Here is a 17,227-nt window from a genome sequence, read left to right as displayed (position 1 = left end):
GTGCGATATGTTGTGAGCTTGTAGATCTGCTATTTTTTTAAACATTGTGTGAAAATGTTCAAACTTTGTTCAAAACTTTGTGCCTATTAATAACATGATAATAGGATTCTTATGATGTCGGCCAACATTTCACATCGTCTGATTTCAAACAGGACTCTTCTATAACAAAAAACATCGCATGGATGCACCTGGGACGTATCCTCGAACATCATACCCCTCACTCAGGCGACCCATGCGACTCAGGTGATCAAGTCCCGACTTACGTCCCAGTAGCTACCATCAATCAGTCCCACTGGGGCAAAACCAGGGCCACACAATCCATTGGAACTACTCCTTCCAATGATGCCGTTGATTCTGAAGTACTGCAGTTTATGTAGTCATGAACACAAGTTTATTTACCAGACTTGGGATGTGATCCATCTATGATGTGGGTTATCTGTGATATATCCAGCCTACTAGTTACCTGAAGAGTGTGGTGAGGAGTGTTGATATGAAGGCCATGGAGAGCAGACTGCGCGGGGTCTTGGTCTTGGTCTTGGTTCCGGATTTCTCCTTCATGATCTCAGACAGCTTGTGGTAGCGCTTGAACAGATCCAGGAGCTCTTCGAAGCGGCTTTTACTGCAAACAACATCAATCTATTGTCATCTTAAAATGTATTCATTTTTTAATAATCAATGAAATCGATTATTTTGATTAACCCATTGAAACATGGAAAGCATCCGTGTAATTTTAGATTTGAGACATATTTTACACTTTGGCTATTCGAAAATAGCAGATCTACAAGCTTCGTGCCACGCTATGAGCTTGTAGACCTGCTATTTTTTTTAAATCGTGTGCAAATCTTCAAATATTTTAAAGTCCTTCTGGGGTTCCCTGGAGCAAAATATTTTGAGAGCATCCTTTTGGGGGTTCCTTATAGCAACATACGTCTTTCAATTTTAGATTTAGAAGACAAACCGTTTTAGATTTAGAAGACAAACCGTTTTAGATTTAGAAGACAAACCGTTTTAGATTTAGAAGACATTATTAGAATCAGCCTCAGGTCTTAACAATGGGTTGCACTGTTGCAACGAATACCAATGAACTCGCCTCAAAACACAGTTGCCCCGGGCGTACAGCCTGCTGCAGCCTGCTGCTGCTCTACTACTGCTCAGCCTGGTAGTCCTAAACGTAACCTAAGTAAACTATGCTGAAACGGTTAAATCTAAACCTATTCCTAACCTTAACCTCAGTAAAACGGTGCCAAAACCTAACCCTATTCCTAAACATAACCCCAGTAAAACTATGGCTAACCCTAAACTTATTTCTAACCTTATTCTCAGTAAAACAGAATTCTGAGCGGTCGGCGTGAGGTTGGTGGAAAAAAAAAGAGGGCGAGCGTGTTTCAAGGCGAGCATTCCGGGTTATACCGTTGCACCCCTACTGATACAATGTCATGGCATGATGACATGACTGAGTGAGTTCCTCTGTTCAATCAAGAGCACGGTCACCTGTAGTTGGCCTTGATGAAGTTGTACTCTATGAGCACCTCGTACACACCCATCACCAGCACGCCATAGATGTTGTTCTTAATGCCAACGCTGGATCCCATGGAGAACTCTGCTGACTTGTCCTGAGACAGACACACGTTAACGTGACATCTTCACAAACAACCACTGACATGACATGGTTACATTGGAACAACGGCATCTTTCCTATGCATGCAGATATTAGGGATGCACCGATATATCTGCAGCACATCGCTATCGGGCTGATATTCCCCATATCTGCAAAAACTATGACATTCACCAATGGCCATGATGACCATTGGTTATTTTATTTTATATCCGTTTTTACGTTTTTGATATATGTATTTTATTTTTATTTATTTTTATTTTTTTTATAGATCAGTGCTATTGGACACCCTTTCCATCTGTGTGTTGGTTAAAAATCAGACCCATGTGAAGTGATTAGAACTCTTATCATCGTACATCATGACGTAAGTTCTCCTTTCAATGTCAATGGGAATTTAGTGTTTGTGTAGACAGAAATACCGATTTGCTCGTCCACATATGACATAAATTCTCCATTCATTGTCAATGGGAATTTAATGTTTGTGTAAGACAAAAATCTACACTAATAGCTGAATATAGGAGGGGCTAGCCCCCCTCAAAAAAATATTGAACCAAATTCAACCAATGAAAAGTAGTAAAAGTAGCTTCGGAAGTTCGGACAAAACCTTTTAACTCCATTGGACCCTCAAACTGTCTGCTAAAACAGCTAACTAACAGATATATCCTCAAGTTTCGGATTGAACGTTTACAATGCTCACACCTGCATCGACAGGTCAAAAGCACAAGACAAACACTCTAAAAAGTCATATAATCATACTCCCTCAGGCCACTTTTCCACCGGGGTTGAACCAGTTCTGTTTTTTTTGCCGCCTACTTTTGAACCAAATTAATCCCTAAATCCCTAAAAGTTGCTTCTGAACTGGAACCAAAAGATACTTCTTCTTGCCCTGAAGTGGGAACCAAAGTGGGCGTGTCACTATTCAGGTTGGAAGATGCAGATTGCAGATGTGATATCATGAAAAATAAAGAACGGAACCAGTTCTAGAAGCAGAGTTCTTTAGGTGTAAAAGGGGCCTCAGTGTGTGTTCCACTAGTCTGCTGCACCAAGGCATTGCATCATACCAGCTCAAAGTCTTCCAGTTCACTCTTGACCATGCGCCTCGTCATGCTCTGCAGGATGGCATGCAGCTCGGACTGGCATCCCTCCTCCTCCTCATCCTCCTCATCCTCCTCCTCTTCCTCCTCGTCAATCTCGGCGTTGGGGTTGGCCGAGGAGCGGGTGCTCTGGAGCCACAGCAGGCAGTGGACCACGCAGCTCACCAGGTGGCCCTGAGGGACAAGAGACGCCGCGAAATACATGACACCATCCCCAGTAGTTACTGTCCATTCCAAACCCTGGACTGCCTATAAGAGGAATATTAGGCATAGATATATTGGAATATTAGGCGGAGTACCAGGGGCTCCTGTAGAAAGACTTGGTCTCCTTGGGCAGTGATGCATGGCTCCAGCTTCACTGGGGGCAGGAGGTCCTGTTCCGGTTCGTAGTAACGCCTCAGCTAGGGGCAACAATGAACATCATACATGATTTCCGTTTATGTACAGTGAGTACAGTATATTTAGTTCATGGCCTGCAAGTACATTAGAAGAAATTAGAAGATAACCATATTACACACACGTACTTGGGAGAGGAGGGTCTGTGTGATGGAACTTGCCAGTTGCGAGTTGCGACGGAGGACATCGTGAAACCCCTGAAACAGTTGAAGTAATTGCATTTAACCTCCTATATTGAAAAATATTCACACACACACACACACGCACACAACACAAGCAGTCGTACAGCAGTCAGTTTCGACAGTGGTCTGACCTCATAGAGCATCAGGCGTTTCAACCAATGGACTCGAGTGAAAATCAACTGATAATTCCCAGTAGGTTACTTATCATTTATCAAGCTGATCTTATCAGTCTGCACATGCTGGGAGCCTACTGAAAACGACAAGCCTCCTCATACCCTAACCTAAACATAACCGCAAGCACGTAGCGCGGTCCCAACCTTAATCACCAGCCAGTAGGCACTAGGCAGCCAGTAGGCTACATGCAGACTACATGCAGTAGATTGATAAGATCGGCTTGATAAGTAACCTACTGGGAATTATCGGTTGATACCATTCGAAGCGTATGTTTAGACAGAGGCCTGACCTCATAGAGCATCAGGCGTATGTATAGACAGAGGCCTGACCTCATAGAGCATCAGGCGTATGTATAGACAGAGGCCTGACCTCATAGAGCATCAGGCGTATGTTTAGACAGAGGCCTGACCTCATAGAGCATCAGGCGTATGTTTAGACAGTGGCCTGACCTCATAGAGCATCAGGCGTATGTTTAGACAGTGGCCTGACCTCATAGAGCATCAGGCGTATGTTTAGACAGAGGCCTGACCTCGTAGAGCATCAGGCGTATAGACAGTGGCCTGACCTCATAGAGCATCAGGCGTACGTCGGCCTGCTGTCCCAGGCAGCGGCGCAGGCTGCTGATGATCTCCAGACAGAAGGCCTCGTTGGCAGCCGCGTTGTAACGGGAGTGAACGTCCACTTGGATCTGAACAGAGAAAGCACATCATCAGCAACATGGTACACTGGGAAATACTTTAGAAATCGTTGCTGTCGCGGGCAGAAACCTCGTACTGTATCTATTCTCCACATTCTAACTGCGTGAAAGCTCCACCCACACTATCAGCTTTTGGCTAGGTAGGGGAAACACTGGAATCGCTACACATCGAAGAATTGTCATCATGTTATTCAATCGTGGCCTAGGAACTGTGATAAAATCCAATCGTGAGGTCCCTTGGTGATTCCCACTCCTAGTCATTAAATTATGCCATCGGGCACAACTTAATAATAATAATGATGTATAAGTCAGTGAAAATGGTTAAGGTTGTACTGTACCTGGCTGGAGGAAAAGGCTTGGCTAGACTGACTGGAGGCCAAGCTTCCCAACACTTTGAAGTTCCTTAACAGTAACAAGAAGCCCGTCACCGCAGACTTCCTGCCGTCCAGCTGGCTGGTGGCAGAGGAACATAGTGGAGAGATGGGAGGTCACATTTAACACGCTGAGTAAATATAATGAGTAGTATTTGTTTTAACCCATTTAGACCTGACGATTGTAAAAAAACATTACTTCTAAATCCTGACAGTTTTCTGAAAAACCCTATGTTTCTATGTCAGTGGTGCTCAACCTTTTTCATGTCAAGGACCCCCAGAATTATTTGTATTTGGCAGCCGACCCCCATCTGAAAATGTTGTTCCAGGGACCCCCCAGAAGCAAAGATTTGAGTTGAAAACATTCGCTCTGAAAGAATATATATTCAAAGATTTGCACCACATTTTCATCTACAAGCTCGTCGGTGCCGCGCTATGGATTAAATGACATCCAGGAGTGATTAGTGAAGCATACTGTACATACGGCCAGGGGCCTGTCTCACTAAGCACATTCAACATAACCATATATATATAAAGAGATATATTCATACCTGGAAAACATGGCCTTGCGGAGAACTAGGATCAAAGCATCTTTCAACGACATGCTGACTTTCAGGAGAGGCTGAAAATAGAAGACGCAAAGAAACAAACACACAAGAGAGGATTCTCTATCATGCGTGTGTGTGTGTGTGCGTGTGCGTGTGCGTGTGCGTGTGCGTGTGCGTGTGTGTGTGTATACACATGTGCACTTGTATTAATATAATATACTTGTGAGGGACAGATGTCTCATAGTATAGTATTAGTAGTAGTATACACTATACAGTATAACCATAATATAACCAGCTCAGTGGCCTTGTGGTTGAGTGTCTGCCCTGAACCTGGGAGGCCGGGGTTCGATCCCCGGCGGGGTCAAACCAAAAACTCTGCCAAGCAGGGAGGCATTGGGGGTAAGTCTGAGGGTTGGGGGCATAGACATACAAAGGTCGACGCCTCTTCCGGCTCTGAGGCGCTTGTCAAAATTGAAGGCACAATTGACCTATAGCTAAGCCCTTCCCAAAACTGCTATGGTCCAATCACAGCTAAGCATAACATGGTTTAGACAAATCTCTCCACCAATAGTTTTCCTATATGATAAAACACTGTTTTAAAAAGGAAATGTCACACACATATTTTTCCAGTGCATATAGCTGGCCTTGTTTGGAAGAGATTTTAAAGGTCTGGTTCCAAAAATGAACCAGTATTTAATGTGTAAAATCCATGATATTTACATTGGAATGAATGAGGTGAATTTTGGTGTGTGTGTGTGTGTGTGTGTGTGTGTGTGTGTGTACTGTCTAGTGTACCTGGACAGCTTTCAGCAGACCCTGCACTGTGGCCAAGGGCAGGTATGACAGGTGGTCAAACGTCTCTGTCACTTTAGAGGACGACTCCAGGAGGATCATGGGAGCAGAGACCACAATGTCTGAGAACAGTTCTAATGGCGCGAGACAGACCAGAAACAAGTGGAAATGGCAATGAATACATCAGTGTCTGCAGTGGTGAGACACTACAGAACAGCTACAGGTTTGAGTGGATCTATAGTAGTGGTGCAAACCAGAGGTTTTCAAATGGTGGTCCGTGAAGGTATTGCATGTGGTTCCCTGACCATGCATTTAGTAATGTAGGAAATTGAAGATTTGTTTTTATCGACCACTAGTTGGTGCACTAAATCAGTGGTTCCCAAAGTGGGGTCCGGGGACCCCCAGGGGTACCTGAGGGAGTTCCAGGGGGTCCCCAGCTAAATGGTAGTTTGGAACCAAATGGACCCTAATGGGTCCATTTGGTTCATTTGTACACTCTCTATATAGTTCCACTTCCAATTTTGATTGCACCTGTCTCATTTTAGGTTTTAGTTGGCTATTTGAACATTTTCAAAAAATCCTTTTGAAGAATTTTGAATGATTTTGCATTTTTTTAAACACATCTCTTCTGGGGGTCCCTGGCACAAAATATATTTTCAGAAGGCCAAATATATATAAATTTGGGGGTCAACTGATTTCGAAGGCATTTGTAGAATCGGCCTTAATGGGTTAATCCAAAAGGTCAATAGTTGCAGCTCTAATCTTTATAGTTCATTCTAGGGATCGTTTCTCAGATTACCTATGAAATGATTGACAGGTGAAGCCGTCTTGGTCACTAGGCGGTTCAGAACCTGCTCCAGTATCTCTCCTCGGATCGTCTCATGCACCTATAACAGAAAGAGACGCTGGTCAACACCTGTGACAGAAAGGGACGCTGCTCAACACCTATAACAGAAAGGGACACCTATAACAGAAAGGGACACCTATAACAGAAAGAGACGCTGGTCAACACCTGTGACAGAAAGGGACGCTGGTCAACACCTATAACAGAAAGGGACACCTATAACAGAAAGGGACGCTGGTCAACACCTATAACAGAAAGAGATGCTGGTCAACACCTATAACAGAAAGGGACGCTGGTCAACACCTATAACAGAAAGAGACGCTGGTCAACACCTATAACAGAAAGGGACGCTGGTCAACACCTGTGACAGAAAGGGATGCTGGTCAACACCTGTGACAGAAAGAGATGCTGGTCAACACCTGTGACAGAAAGGGACGCTGGTCAACACCTGTGACAGAAAGAGATGCTGGTCAACACCTGTGACAGAAAGGGACGCTGGTCAACACCTGTGACAGAAAGGGACGCTGGTCAACACCTGTGACAGAAAGGGACGCTGGTCAACACCTATAACAGAAAGGGACGCTGGTCAACACCTGTGACAGAAAGGGACGCTGGTCAACACCTGTGACAGAAAGAGATGCTGGTCAACACCTGTGACAGAAAGGGACGCTGGTCAACACCTGTGACAGAAAGGGACGCTGGTCAACACCTATAACAGAAAGGGACGCTGGTCAACACCTATAACAGAAAGGGACGCTGGTCAACACCTGTGACAGAAAGGGACGCTGGTCAACACCTATAACAGAAAGGGACGCTGGTCAACACCTATAACAGAAAGGGACGCTGGTCAACACCTGTGACAGAAAGGGACGCTGGGTCAACACCTATAACAGAAAGGGACGCTGGTCAACACCTATAACAGAAAGGGACGCTGGTCAACACCTATAACAGAAAGGGACGCTGGTCAACACCTATAACAGAAAGGGACGCTGGTCAACACCTATAACAGAAAGGGACGCTGGTCAACACCTATAACAGAAAGGGACGCTGGTCAACACCTATAACAGAAAGGGACGCTGGTCAACACCTATAACAGAAAGGGACGCTGGTCAACACCTATAACAGAAAGGGACGCTGGTCAACACCTGTGACAGAAAGGGACGCTGGTCAACACCTATAACAGAAAGGGACGCTGGTCAACACCTGTGACAGAAAGGGACGCTGGTCAACACCTGTGACAGAAAGGGACGCTGGTCAACACCTATAACAGAAAGGGACGCTGGTCAACACCTGTGACAGAAAGGGACGCTGGTCAACACCTGTGACAGAAAGGGACGCTGGTCAACACCTATAACAGAAAGGGACGCTGGTCAACACCTGTGACAGAAAGGGACGCTGGTCAACACCTGTGACAGAAAGGGACGGTGGTCAACACCTGTGACAGAAAGGGACGGTGGTCAACACCTATAACAGAAAGGGACGGTGGTCAACACCTGTGACAGAAAGGGACGGTGGTCAACACCTATAACAGAAAGGGACGGTGGTCAACATGGCTTCCATCATGGAAAGAAAGAAACATGCATGCAGGCAATTCATAACAATCGTATACAATAGTTACTTCAGATAACTGGTTCCTAAACAGTGGGTCGGGAGTCGGGACCCATTTGTGGGTCGCGGACACATTTTTATGGGTGCCATTATTTTTTGTTGGTTACGTTTTGTTTTAATTATTATCGTTTAAAAAAAAGAAGAAACATTCCCAAAAAAAGAAAAGCATTTCATGAATTAAAAACTAAATGATATTTTTTTTCCAGGAATTTCATGAAGAAATCAGAGAAATATCGAAGGAAAAAAGTACAAAACAACGTGGCGTGAAGCCCCCTTGTAAGCTTGTAGATCTGCTATTTTCACTAGTTTATTGGGTCCCAGAAAGACACAAAATATATTTTGGGTCACAGGCTAAAAGGTTTGGGGACCACTGCTTTTAGAGAACCCATGTTACAACAAGAGACCTAGAGATGTCCCCACCTTGAAGCCCTCCAATAGGACCTGAACGCCCAGCCTACAGGCCTGCTGAGTGAGGGTCTTAGCCCCTGTAGTGGTGGTCCCGTCTGAAGGTTTCCCAAACGGTCCCGGTCGCGGTCCAAAGGTGTCCATGAGGAAGAACCCCAGCTGGACCAGTCCCTGGGTGACGTGGTCCCAGCCAAATACACTGCATGAGGTGGAAGACGGCTCTTTGTTATCAGACTGTCACGCATTGTTGGTGAGACAGTGACACACTACAAAAAACACTAAAAATTATAATAATAATAATAAATAATAATAATTCAAGGACTTGGCCTACTTTTAAGGGGACCAATTGTACATACAGTGGCCCTACGTTTTAACAGCGGGCGAACAGCGGCGATTCTGGGTGATAAAAATCTCCTAGTGGGTGTTCCTGCTGTCAGTACCGTATGTCCTCGCTTTGTAAGGCATGTAAAATGAGTACTGTAAATGCTGTAAAACGCTGCTGTGGTCCAGCAAACTTTTCTCCTCGGGGTGGAAGTGGAACTAGGAACCACATTTCGGTGGTATGGTTCCACGTGGAGGGTAAACAAAGCAACAGATTTGATTGGCTATCACCGGGCGATTTTCATGTTTTTTAACGACGTTCCCCTGACCACTTTTCGACTATCGCTTCTTCACCTGCTATTGCCAGTAGTTGCCGGATCCCATAGAGAAATAAGTTACGCACTTCCGGAAAATACACCAGGCTGTCGCCCGCTGCTAAAACGCACCGTCCTAGATGGCATGGCAAAAATGCTAAATCCCGAGAGTTCATTCATTTTATTGGAGTTACCCAAGTTAGACGGCAGGATGCGTTCATGTTTTGGCTTTGATGGGTTTGAAATTGAAATAATAGTAATATTGAATTGAAGTCATGAATGATGATATCGCCCAGCCCTATAACCCAGGATGACGCTGTATAGAGTTGGATGTCCTGACCTGTTGTGAACCGTGTCCAGGATCATGTGAGCCACGCTGCAGCGCTGAGGCAGCAGATCCTGCAGGAACTTGGAGCCCTGCTGCAGATGCTCCTCCTTGAAGCTCTTTGTGATCGCCGCTTTCAGGAGGTCAAACACCTGAGAGGAGTCAAAGACAGTGAACTTACCCAACAAGAGTACGTTGAGAGAATACAAAACCCACACGGCACCACTGCGCCACCCGAGCACTAAAGCTTTTAAACTTTTAACCACATTAACAAGCCAAAGAAACACAGGAGTGCAGTTTCTGTTTGTGGGCCGTTTTCAAAGGCTGTTTTATCGGGATCTAGGCAGCATCCGTGGTGATTGAACACAACGCAGATGTTCTGGGATAATTTCTGATCTTATGCTGTGTCGAAGTTACAATGTTAATGCTTCTGAAGAGAAATAGATTTTTTAGACAGAGGGATGACTAATGGCGGCTTTCAGAAACGGAAACAGATGCTAGGGGGAGGGAGTCGTCTACAGACTTAGCGAACTGGTGACTTCCGTCGCCAACTCGCCACCAGTCTACAGCGCGACCTCCATCGCCAGCCGTCCCAATTGTAATATAGGATATGCCAAGCTCTCACCTGCTCCTCATAACGAGGGATACGGGCCACAGAGAGCAGCAGGGCCACGCTGAATGGACACAGGTCCTCATGGGTCTGCAAGGCGGGACACAAGAGGACAGTCTATTATACTGCGTATCACACTGTAGTATTGTACACATCTGCGTTGAATCACACCAGCGCATTTCGCTTAAAAGAAAGGAAACTGTCACAATAAGACGCAAGGCAGACTGAGACCGTAAACCTTGAGACTTTTGAGGAACTCTCTGCCCAGTTCGTGGTCCAGTCGAACAGCAAAGACAATGTGGAGGATGGCGGTGCCTTCCACGTGACGTAACTGGTCCTGTGGGATGGACTGAACTTCTAGATCCATGCTGCCGAGAGGAAAACACACAGTTAACTAGAAATGCACTCTCTCCAGATGCCAACTTGCGCCTTCCACACAAGTAGGCCATGTATGTATGTATGTATGTATGTATGTATGGCCTACTTGTGCACAAGCAGAGCGCGCCATGAGGTGCGCTCACCACTGCTGGTACGACTGCTGCTCCTAAAGCTCTCTACTGCTGTCTGGGTATTACTGCTGCTCTGAGTCCCTATAGAGCTCTCTCTCTGGGTACGACTGCTGCTCTGAGTCCCAGAGGTCTCTGCTGTCTGTCTGGGTATGACTGCTGCTCTGAGTCCTAGAGCTCTCTGCTATTCTAAATCCTTTAGATCCGTTATTGACCTTGGCTTATACCAACCTTGAAACGTACCTTAGTTACGTCACCAAGAATGGTGGTCCCTTATTGGCTGTTGGAGGACGACATACATACAGATAGCCGACCGAAGTAATTGCTCGCTCTGCTTGCGCAAGTAAAGATGGAGTGCAGTGATTTCACTTTTTCTGTTTTGTATGTGTCTATGGAGTTAACATTACTCTAATAGTTCTGAAGAGAATAGTTACTCTAACACTTCCCTGTGTATTTTTGAGTCAAAAGGCCCAATTGAAAATACACCATTTTTGTGACATCATAACCCTAACCCCTCCCACATTATCATACAACACACAGCTGTGGCCGAGACTAAGTTCAGGTGGTGCTACGGTGAAAACCAGGTATACTTAATGAACTGGTGGGTGTGGCCACATAGAAACATAATTTTAACACTTTCTGTACACTATTTTGAAATAAATCTTTCTCCTACTATCATAGTACCTGATGATCATGTTTTTTAGAGGGGGAAGAAAATCACGGCAGTCCATCTTTAAAAAGAACACAGATGAGGAGATGGAGAGGCACAGAGTTTCTGGGTTGTTGTAATCCGTGTGTAACTTACTCTCCATCCTTCTGCTCTTCTTTCTGACGAAGGTCCTGCTCTTTAAAGTAACTGATGATACCATCCAGGACCGCTTTCTTGCAGCCCTTGCAGACACACAATGCACAAGGATATAAACTTCATAGTTATATAAATCATAGTTCCACATTATTACATCACTCGATTACTTTTTACATTATTATTACTATTGCATTGATTACTTTGTCGATTAATCAAATGATCTTGAAGCATGTTTCTTTTTTCTTTTCTTTTGTACAGTTATTAAACAGACTTCTAATAGATTTCTTAACCACTTGTGCCCTACTTGAGCCATACTTCATCGTACAACAGTGATGCAAAGAAATAGCAGAAGATCTACAAGCTCACAACACATCATGGTGCTGTGTGAAGCAGCTTGTAAAATGCCCATTTGTTTTTATCGATTAAATGGATTAGTTATATTAACTGTTGCACCCCTAATCCCTAATCACTTCCATCACTCAATTGTGAAATAGCCACACACCTTGGCAGATAACAGTAGCAGCTGGTAGACAAGTGGTGGGATCCCTTGGAGTTCCAATTTTTGGAACATTCTCAGAACCTTCTCGACCACAAACTGCAGCTCCTCTGGTGACAGTGGCACATCCCTGTGACAGACAAAGTTTATTACAGCAGGCGTACAACTGATCCCACAAAACTGAACAAATTAAACCTGATCAAAGTATCCAACTCTGACTAATATCAACCAGATCCAGGTGATGATTGTTATTACATGAACACTGACTGTACTGAAGTCTGTACTAAAAAAAACAAGAGAGATTCCATTTGTTTTTGCCTTTCATGTGGAAAAACCTGGCATTAAAGTCAGTGGTCATGTAATTTAAAATACACGTAAGAAATGTTTTAACAGGCCCTTGAGAGGCTGGCACATACCCCTCACTAATGACTAATGACTAACTTCTGTAAAAATCATTGAGCAGTAAACAGGTGACGGAGATGATGATAACCAAAGATCTTACCTGAACATGGTGGTCAGGTGGATTACACACTGTGGGTCCCATCTGAAGGAAAAGATTAAAATAAAATAGCCGCTGTGATTGCCAAATGATTGGGCCTATATTTCACCCCTTAAAGGACAACTTTGTTTTAGCGATTTTAGATATTTTAGCGATTTTAGATATTTTTGACAGGGGGGCGGGGGCATTCAAACATGTGGCTAAATATGTATCTTTTTACAAAAGAATTATGGTGATTTTTTTTTTTATATATTTACTATAGACTAGACCCCAATAAATTACATCTGGCCACAAAGATCACAGTATCTATTGAAATTGAAGAACTGACATATTGAGCCTACGACACACATCCCCCTAGTACCTCTACCTTCACATTCAGTAGATCCTGTGATCTATTGTGGCCAGATGCAATTTCCTGGGGTATAGTAGAACTATAGTAAATATTAATAAAGAAATCGCCGTAAAGTTTTGTTAAAAAAAAGACGTATTTAGCCCATGTTCGAATGTAAAATAAATAAAACAAAAATAGCTAAAATCGCTAAAACGGAAGAAAGTAGCAAATGAAAAAAATGTAACACTCATATTTTACTTTCTCTAATAACAATCTAAAACATGAACCTTGGTTGAAAAAAATAAATAAAACAAAGTTGTCCTTTAATCAAAGTAGGTAATGCCTCCAAATCTTTGATGATCGATTTACAGTAAGCAAGAACAAAAAAACATTATAATACATCAAATACATAAAAATAGTCATGCATCATCTATAGTGACTATAGAGTACTATATAAAAGGAATGTAGTCTAAAAGCAAACAGAACTCATTTATGAATCCTCACCTGCTCGAACAGAGGCTGTTGATCAGCTGTTTCTTGTATTCCTCACCGCTAAGCTCTCCTGTGGTTACAACAAAATAAGCTACCACGATGAGAGACGCATTCATTTGTCTAGCTATATAGCTCCCATAACCACTTAAATGCTATATACTTTGACTGAAGTGTGCACTCTTCACATTAAACAGCAGGTGACGTTCAAGATTTTGATGGCACAGATTTCACCCGATTTTCATAAAACACCTAGTCCAACAATCACCATAATAAGTGTAAAAAGAGTACAGCTCAAAATATCATTGGTCAATGGTGGACATGCCAATAAATTGCACTTACGAGACCTACACTGTACAACAGGTACAGCACCAGACTTTGGAATTTGTCTATTAAGTTTTTGCACATGTCTAAGTAAAACCACAACAAAACTGTAATTTACCATACCATCTAAGTAAAGCCCCAACACAGTATTATGCAATTACCATACCTTTACCATACGCTAAGGTCTCACAGCCCGCAAGGGCAGTCAGCACAGTGGGAAATAGTTCCAGGGATTTGCCACTACCCATCTTGCCCGACTTGATGGCATCAACAAAAAGTTGTGCCATTTGTGCAAGAGAGGGCCCAGGCAAATTATGAGTCTGCAACAAGATCAATAAATACAAGTAGAAGGAGTTTCAGTTTTGAGTGAACAAATCATAAAAAAGTTATATAGACAAATGTTTTTTAATCACTGGTCTGATTCACCAGCAGGTCACAAGTCTTGAAATCTATGGGTCGCAAAGACATTTTCTGGTTCCATTTATTTTGGTCTCACCCAACGCAAAGTACTAAACCAGTACAATAATGTCATCTCACCTCCAGCATGAGTAGTCCAATGATCTCCGCCGCCACCTCAGTTTGAAGGTCACCCGACTCACACAGAGGGATGCAATGCTGATACAACAGAAGCCTGCGCTTCGATCCCTCAGGGGCACTAGGTGGAGAACCTGACAGAAAGAAAAAAAGACAACATACTGTATGTGAGGACTTGCTATTACAATTTAGGCATTTGGCATTACACAGAGCGACTTACAATAAAAAAAAAAGTCACACCCGTGTGAAGTGAGTGGTGCAACGTGTGGGGGTCCCCGGGAGTTCCAGGAACGCGCCCAGGGGGCCGGGCCGAATCCGGCGAGCCGCCCCAAGTCCGAAACGGTTGAGAAATTACAGTTACCGTGTGGGGGTCCCTCTACTGTACCCTCTACTCACTGTACTGTACTGTACTGTACTGTACTGTACTGTACTGTACTGTACTGTACTGTACTGTACTGTACTGTACTGTACTGTACTGTACTGTACAGGTTGTGTTAGGTTGCGCACAGGTGGTGAAAAACAGCCATGCTGTTTTCATGCTCATATACCCACCCACCCAGCCACCCAGCCAGCCACCCACCCAGCCACACGCAAAGCTCCGTAAGGGAGTGGTTGCACCACTCAAAAATAAGGTAAATAAAAATAGTAAATCAAATAAATAAGACTGCAGAGAGAACCGTGTACACTGTACTGTACTGCCTCAAAGAAACTAGAATAGAAGATAATTTTTAAATAAACCTAGAGAAAAACTAATCTTCATCACCAAACACATGACTTCTAGTTCTAACATACATTCTAACATACAGTAGCTGACATGAAAAACAACAGAGAAGATGAGACCACAATCAGCAAACATTGTGAAACAACAACTGAGTTGATAATGTATTATTATGTAAAGTACGGTAAGTAAATCATTCAGTGGTGTAAAGATTTAAGGAAAAAAAATGGGGTTACTTTACTTACCCTTAAATATGCCTTTGATCATGGCACCTATGTTTTTACCCTTCAGTGCATTGTTAGTGACCACTGTGACCAACTAGGAAAGGAACAAAGCACACATCACACTGTGTGGTTGGTTTTGATTGATTGATTGATTGAAATATTTATTAACAGTTTGCAGAATTACAGTACATTTCGAGCACAAACTCAATACAAAGGCTGTTAACTGTGAGTGGACGACCCAATTAAGCATTACACTTGTTTCCAACAGGGTCCACCATGTTCAATTCATCAAAACATTTAGAGACGTACAAATAGACACTTCTATATAGACAAAGAACAGAACAGGAATTCATCATAATGGAGGTAAAAAGGGAAAATAAACATATACAGTGAGGGAAAAAGGGGGGGGCGGTGGGGGGGGGGATTCAGATTTTACGGGGGCCAGTTTCGAATTGCAGCCATCCGTAGGTGCCCTTTGAGAGCGGTTTTGAAGGAGTCAAGGGATTCACATGTCTTAATGACTGTTGGTAGGGCGTTCCACATTTTGGTGGCATAGGAGCGAAAAGAATTTAGTCCCTTGTTTGTGCCGAATCTGGGTTGTACATGGTTCGTTGCACTCCCTCTGGTGTTGTGGGTGTGGACTTCGTTAACATTAAGGAAGTATCTAGACAGGTACATGGGTATCTTGGTGGTGTATCGAATCTTGTGGACCAGACCCATTGCAAGATGCTGTACTCTGTCGTCGACCCTAAGCCATTCCAGCCTGTCGAAGTGGGCAGGGGTGAGGTGGGTTCGGGGGGCGAGGCCAAGTAGGAGCCTGACCAGTTTGTTTTGGGAAGTCTGGAGCCTAGTTTTAAGGGCCTTTGAGGTGCTGTGGTACCAGGAGGTGCATGCATAGTCAAAGAAACCTTGTACAAGGGCTCCTGTTAAGGTCTTCAAGGTGTTTTTGTTGACCAGTGAGGAGATCCTGTAAAGGAATCTTGTTCTTTGGTTGACCTTTTTGATTACGTTGGTGGCCATTTTATCACCGGAAAGATTAGCCTCCAGGATGGAACCTAGGTAGGTAATTTCATCTTTACGTGTGATAACATTGTCACTTACACTAACCAAGAAGCCATTTGCCTTGCTGAGATTACTAGATAGATTGATAGATTTGTAACCCTGAGAGTGCATAACAAATAGACCTTTGCAGATTAAAATAGGGTGCATTAAGGGACGCAATAAAACAACGACCTCTGCATTCACGGGATGCACTACTGTACTGTATTTTATTCTAGTTTATTTTGCTAGCTTTAGTTATAATAATAATTTATTCTGTTTCCTTCTGTTTTCTACATGAATATAACCACATTATAACCATATAAAATGAAATGGGAGTTAAATGCTGCAATTTGTAAAAACTCATAAAATGTCCCTGGGACTCATCTAAAAGACCATCCCTGCATCCCGGGGACTCATTACATTGAAAACCTATTTACATCACTGCCTTTGTGCACTTTCAGGGTTAAATTAACACTCATTTTTCTGTGTACTTGTCTTACAGTCTTACTACTGAAATAGTTAGTACAACTGTATTAAACTAAAACTAAGTTACTGTAGTATAGTTACGTGTCACTAAAAAGCACCTTGTCATGTGTCATGTTGGATAAGTAGCTCTGCAGCTCGGCAGTGTCGTCTCCATCTGACAGGGCGACGATCTTCTCCAGTTCAGGCCATAATAACATGACAGCTATGGAAATATCAATCATACAAGCTGTCTGCTGCAGCATGTCACAGCATTTACATAATAACCATTACACCAAACATTCATTGTGTTCAAAACCTCATTGATTTGAAACAAGTAGCCTACTAGTACTACTACTACTAGTAGCCTACTACTACTACTACTACTACTACTATACTACATATTTTTCTTCAATGAGTCATTCAACCGAAGCTATGAAAAACATACATTACCTGTTTTCTTCATTGTTTATTAAATAATATTTAAGTTGTTATGAACCTC

General features: G+C 43.3%; 1 protein-coding gene across 2 annotated transcripts in view; it reads right to left on the bottom strand.

Moving 5' to 3' along the window:
- fanci (FA complementation group I) overlaps window positions 1-17,227 on the bottom strand; it is a gene marked incomplete at its 3' end in the record, with an annotated part of 27,657 nt that extends 10,430 nt beyond the window's left edge. The window contains exons 1-23 of one of the 2 annotated variants that reach the window (XM_079500435.1): window positions 17,179-17,227; window positions 16,848-16,982; window positions 15,244-15,316; window positions 14,284-14,414; window positions 13,913-14,066; window positions 13,438-13,495; window positions 12,606-12,647; window positions 12,110-12,233; window positions 11,608-11,693; window positions 10,535-10,667; window positions 10,312-10,386; window positions 9,702-9,838; window positions 8,742-8,925; window positions 6,669-6,756; window positions 5,873-6,003; window positions 5,081-5,151; window positions 4,497-4,611; window positions 4,027-4,149; window positions 3,234-3,302; window positions 3,009-3,110; window positions 2,677-2,883; window positions 1,492-1,613; window positions 464-619 (exon numbers count right to left, since the gene is read on the bottom strand). In XM_079500435.1, the coding sequence (XP_079356561.1) occupies window positions 464-619; window positions 1,492-1,613; window positions 2,677-2,883; window positions 3,009-3,110; window positions 3,234-3,302; window positions 4,027-4,149; window positions 4,497-4,611; window positions 5,081-5,151; window positions 5,873-6,003; window positions 6,669-6,756; window positions 8,742-8,925; window positions 9,702-9,838; window positions 10,312-10,386; window positions 10,535-10,667; window positions 11,608-11,693; window positions 12,110-12,233; window positions 12,606-12,647; window positions 13,438-13,495; window positions 13,913-14,066; window positions 14,284-14,414; window positions 15,244-15,316; window positions 16,848-16,970 (2,504 nt within the window). In that variant the 5' untranslated portion in view covers window positions 16,971-16,982; window positions 17,179-17,227. The remainder of the gene's footprint in view (window positions 1-463; window positions 620-1,491; window positions 1,614-2,676; window positions 2,884-3,008; window positions 3,111-3,233; window positions 3,303-4,026; window positions 4,150-4,496; window positions 4,612-5,080; window positions 5,152-5,872; window positions 6,004-6,668; window positions 6,757-8,741; window positions 8,926-9,701; window positions 9,839-10,311; window positions 10,387-10,534; window positions 10,668-11,607; window positions 11,694-12,109; window positions 12,234-12,605; window positions 12,648-13,437; window positions 13,496-13,912; window positions 14,067-14,283; window positions 14,415-15,243; window positions 15,317-16,847; window positions 16,983-17,178) is intronic. The other variant, XM_079500434.1, reaches the window with a different exon arrangement.

The sequence above is a fragment of the Electrona antarctica genome, assembly GCF_951216825.1.
Source record: "Electrona antarctica genome assembly, chromosome: 5".
In the NCBI taxonomy this organism is placed as follows: domain Eukaryota; kingdom Metazoa; phylum Chordata; class Actinopteri; order Myctophiformes; family Myctophidae; genus Electrona; species Electrona antarctica.
The sequence above is the reverse complement of the archived record's forward strand: the minus strand, read 5'-3'. Positions and strand labels throughout refer to the sequence as shown.